At 39.7% G+C, this 4,978-nt stretch overlaps 1 protein-coding gene across 2 annotated transcripts; it reads left to right on the top strand.

Moving 5' to 3' along the window:
- The first annotated feature begins 423 nt into the window (after positions 1–423).
- Positions 424–4,382, top strand: serpinh1b (serpin peptidase inhibitor, clade H (heat shock protein 47), member 1b). Of its 2 annotated transcripts, XM_066677366.1 has the most exons (6): positions 424–559; positions 1,204–1,247; positions 1,777–2,399; positions 2,497–2,595; positions 2,758–2,990; positions 3,419–4,382. In XM_066677366.1, the coding sequence occupies exons 3-6, from the start codon at positions 1,808–1,810 to the stop codon at positions 3,719–3,721; spliced, it is 1,227 nt and encodes a 408-aa protein (XP_066533463.1). In that variant the 5' UTR covers positions 424–559; positions 1,204–1,247; positions 1,777–1,807; the 3' UTR covers positions 3,722–4,382. The 2 variants fall into 2 exon arrangements, with proteins under 2 accessions (XP_066533463.1, XP_066533455.1); XM_066677358.1 differs by having other exon boundaries at positions 1,204–2,399.
- Positions 4,383–4,978: the final 596 nt, after the last annotated feature.

Genomic DNA, 4,978 nt, shown 5'->3' with positions numbered 1-4,978 from the left:
TTTCCCCTTGATTTAAAGTAAATAAATAAATAAAGTCCCTGACACTTCTCTTTCTCTTTGTTCAAGGTTTTGTCAACTTCCCCAAACATTTTCCCCAGACAGACATAAGACAGCTTTTGAGCAATCAAGCATATCTTGGTGCACAATTTGGGTTTTAAAGCTCCAAATCTTTCCAGTTTTAATGAAACAGTGAAGAAAAGTGTCATAGTAACTCCAATGTAAATGCTTCAGAGCTTTGCTGAATGTATTGTGAACTGGAAAAGGCTTTAGGACCTTGCAGACATGGGATCCCTTCCGAACCATGGTCACTCGATCCAGTGGGAGGTCTCTGCACCAGCTTTCCATGGAGAGCCAGACATCCTCATTTGAATATTTCTCTTCCAACTTCCAGAACTTTCTTTCCTGGACTATATAGTGCACCAGGATCCAGTCTGCAGCAGTGCAGGAGCAAGGACAAGCAGAAGAACACATCTACAGAGCTACAGCATCTGCAGATCAAGAGCTTCAGCAGCTTCAAAAGCTTCAGCAGCTTCAACAGCTTTAGCAGCAGCAGCGTAAGGTAAGGCACAACAGAAACTCATTCTGACCTAATTCTGGTGGAAATTGTTTTTTAGGTTAAAAATGCTTCTGCATATAGGACCTGATATTTTTGTCTGCCTTAATAAGCCAAGCATGCACTGCAGACAGGAAACAGGAAATGTGTTGCTTTAGAAAAGCATTTTCTCTTAATCTGTGCTCCCAATGGCTACAGTGGGCTTAACCTCAAAGATAACAGCCCCTTAAAGAAATACAAAGCAGTTTCTGACTGATGCATGCCCTTATCACCCCAATTTTGTACAATGTCTGTAACAAAATCCTTTACAAAGCTAAAGACTCATATTTTAAAAATGATCTGCATTTTTTAAAACTCAAAAACATTGTATAAATGATTTTAACGAAAGTTCTAGGGACTGGTCCTTTGTTGCTCTTGAAATCAGTGATTCCTCTGGAACCCTTCCACTGTGGCATCTCTGATTGGCTGTATACTTTTCTTTCCTCCAAACTCTCCAGCCAATAAGAACAGACCACGTGTCTTTAATTTGTCAAAACTGAAAGATGCAGAAAAAAGTGGAAGTCACTGATTTAATGGCTATTTAACATCTGACATTATTTTTGTGGTAACTCTTGTTTGTAGATCACCTAAATGCACCTCTTGTCTTTCAGAATGAAAATCGCAATCCTTGACATCACTATGAAAACTTTTCAAGGTATTCCGGAGGACAAAAAAGGCAAAAAAAAGCATACAGAAAAAAAAAAAGCTGAAACAGATGAAAGTGGAAAAGCTGATCACAGTGTTGTAACTAGTCTCCAGCTGTAGCCTCAGGCCCTGTCTTGCTTCTTTTGTTCAAAACCTGCCAACTCCTGATGCTAGGGGCTTTAAAACTGTGGTTGACGGGGTTTTATTTAACACAGCTGGCCACGTAAGGTATTGGGCCTAATTTTGTAGAACAAAGACTGCAAAAGACAGTGATTGTGACTTGGCAAATTTAAATCTACTCGATGGCTTTAATATTTCTTTCAAATTAATCTGAGGGGAATTAAACAAAAACGGATTCAAATTTTACAACAGCCTCCGAATGACAACTATTTCATATACTGAGTAGATACTGAGTAGATAGACAAGCAAACAGCACTCAAACACTTTCTCCACTCTCAGCACAGATATACAGAAGTTCTGTTGTTCTCTATGTGCAATAAAGGTCACGATGTAACACCTACCACTTTTTATTCTTTCAGCTTTCCAATACCTTCCAAACCAAAAGCAGGGATGTGGGTGACCAGCCTTGTTGCTCTGAGCCTTTTGGCTGTGACCTCCTGTGCTGAGGTGAAGGAGGCAAAGAAACTGAGCACTCATGCTTCCACCTTGGCAGACACCAGTGCCAACCTAGCCTTCAACCTGTACCACACTTTAGCCAAGGAGAAAAACCAGGAGAACATCCTGGTCTCTCCAGTGGTGGTGGCATCTTCTTTGGGCCTGGTGGCTCTCGGGGCAAAGTCCTCAACGGCCTCACAGGTTAAGACCATGCTAAAAGCAGACACCCTGAAAGACGAACACCTCCATACAGGTCTGTCAGAGCTGGTGACTGAGGTGAGCAACCCTGAAGCACGTAACGTAACCTGGAAGATCAACAACCGCCTTTACGGCCCCAGCTCCATTAGCTTCGCTGATGACTTTGTAAAGAGCAGCAAGAAACATTACAACTATGAGCACTCCAAGATCAACTTCCGTGACAAGAGGAGTGCCATCAACTCCATCAACGATTGGGCCGCCAAGTCCACCGAAGGCAAGCTGTCTGAGGTCACCAAGGATGTATCAAACACAGATGGTGCCATGATCATCAACGCCATGTTCTTCAAACGTAAGTGAACACTTCATGGAATTGTTTTTTACATCTTTCATTTAACAATCAGTGTTATATACGTTTCTAACTTTTATATGTTATTATACTTTAACAGCTCACTGGGATGAGAAGTTTCATCACAAGATGGTTGACAACCGTGGGTTCCTTGTGACCCGCTCTTACACCGTGTCTGTTCCAATGATGCATCGTACAGGTGAGATCAACAGCCTGCAGAGTATGTCTTTTCCTAGTAAAATATGACAGAGGACAGAGTTCTGTACTGCATTTGTATATGTAGAGGTCATGTAGCCTTTTTAACACAGCCCTACTTTAAAATATTTTCATGCCTCTGATAAACCAATGTGAACCTCCACAGGTCTTTATGGCTTCTATGAGGATACAGAAAACAGGCTTTTTGTGCTCAACATGCCCCTAGCCCATAAAAAGTCCAGTGTCATTTTTATTATGCCATACCACGTGGAGGCACTGGACCGGCTGGAGAAGCTCCTGACCCGCCAGCAGCTGGACACCTGGATGAGCAAACTAGAGGAGAGAGCCGTGGCTGTTTCTCTGCCTAAAGTCAGTATGGAAGTCAGCCATGACCTCCAGGTAAATAAAACCAAAAACTTCAGCACAGTGCATCACAGTGTGCATAACACCATATTTAATTGTATAATAATATCATAGAATATTTTATAGTATTACCACAACCATTATGTTATGCTATAGCAAGTGTGTTAGCTTGAGGCTAACATATTAGCATGTGGGAGGTGCTTTAGTCTGGGGCAGTAATAAAAGCACCATCCTGCTTACAATACCTCTGTAATGCTGAATAGTAAATGAAAAATGACACATTAAATAGCTAGCATTAGCCTGTCATAGCATAGGATGGTTTAGCATAGCATTAGCCGCTAAATTCTTTTATTTAGTCCAGATTTAAGCATTTTGTATTGTATGCCTTTTGTATAACTTGGTATTTGTGATTGACTGACTGATTGATTGATTGATTGATATATACATATAATATTTTTTTATAGAAACATCTTGGAGAGCTCGGTCTAACTGAGGCAGTGGATAAGTCCAAAGCAGACTTGTCAAGCATCTCTGGAAAGAAGGATCTCTACCTCTCCAATGTCTTCCATGCCTCTGCTTGGGAATGGGACACAGAGGGCAACCCATTTGACGCAAGCATCTTCAGCACAGACAAGCTCAGGAACCCCAAACTCTTTTATGCTGATCACCCTTTTATCTTCCTGGTGAAGGACAACAAGACCAACTCTGTACTTTATATTGGCAGACTAGTCAGGCCCAAGGGAGATAAAATGAGAGATGAGTTGTAGTCTTTAGCGTTAGACAAATTTAGTGTTTTGAATTCTGTGATGTTGTTTTGCCTCGTTGTTCAGAATAATATGCATTTTGTATGGTGTGACTGTTACCTCATGAGCACATTTCATAATTCCAACATTTTCCTCAGAACCCCTAGGGAACACTATATGTTTGAGTTATTAAATATTATTCACCCAAGAAAATGCACAGAAATGCAAAGGAGTTCAATATAAGGAAATGATAGATGCCTACAAATCAATCCAGAGTTTTATCACCTTGGACCCAGTGCCTCATTAATTTTTAAAGAGATCATAAAAATGGATGATATACTTATATTAAGTATAGCATATTGATGTTGGCCTGTAGGTTTGTGGCATTGTTGCTCGAAATTCCCTTCCACTTCCCTAAGTTTGTTCTGCATCTGTGTGGGTTTCTTGCCTTATCTTTAATGTTTAAAGACCCAAGGCTTTGCACAAATGTTCTTCAAGCTTTTGTGGTCCTGTCTTTCACTCTAACAGAATCGATTCATTCCATTTCCCAGCTGTCACCACCTTCCCTTCTGTACCAGTGTCTTCTTACACATAGGTGTATTTGTGGTGTTTATAAAGCTGTGTACCACTCAAACTCTGTTTAATTATATGTGCTCAATGTAATTTTCTTGCTTTTTTTTTTAAAATAAACTTGAATGAAAATGATAATGGTGTCCTGATGTGTTCTATTAAATAAAACACTTCACTTATTAAATATGCAAAGAACATTTCAGAGGGCTTGGCTGTTGGACATTCACAGTATGAGATAAATATTTTCATATATATTCAGATAATATATGTTTGGAGAACAATGAAATATATAAAACATTTTCAGGCTCTGAAACTTTTTTAAACACACTCTCAAAGTACAACTTTAGTTTGCATAAAAGCCTTAATCAGAATCTTTATTATGATTAAAAAAAATAAATAAATAAAATAAAATAAAACTTAAAGGTCCTTCAGAGGAACCAAAAGGAAATATCTCTCAAAAGAACCTTGTCTGATATCTTTTATTTTTAAGACTGTGGGCAGGATACATTGTCTGTTTAATTTCAGATGGGACAGGAGATATAAATGAATGTGAGTGAAGTTCATATCTTCAACCGTGTGTTCTGAAAAGCTGTTTACTGCTACTGCCGGTTACTCGGTTGCCCCAGTCATGTTGATCCCTATCTTCGAGGGGCCACATTCCTCTGATGTCTGGAATGCACTGGGACAATGGGGGTATTCCTGTTTTTGTTC

Source organism: Hoplias malabaricus, chromosome 1 (genome assembly GCF_029633855.1).
Source record: "Hoplias malabaricus isolate fHopMal1 chromosome 1, fHopMal1.hap1, whole genome shotgun sequence".
In the NCBI taxonomy this organism is placed as follows: domain Eukaryota; kingdom Metazoa; phylum Chordata; class Actinopteri; order Characiformes; family Erythrinidae; genus Hoplias; species Hoplias malabaricus.
This window is presented reverse-complemented; position numbering and strand designations above follow the sequence as displayed.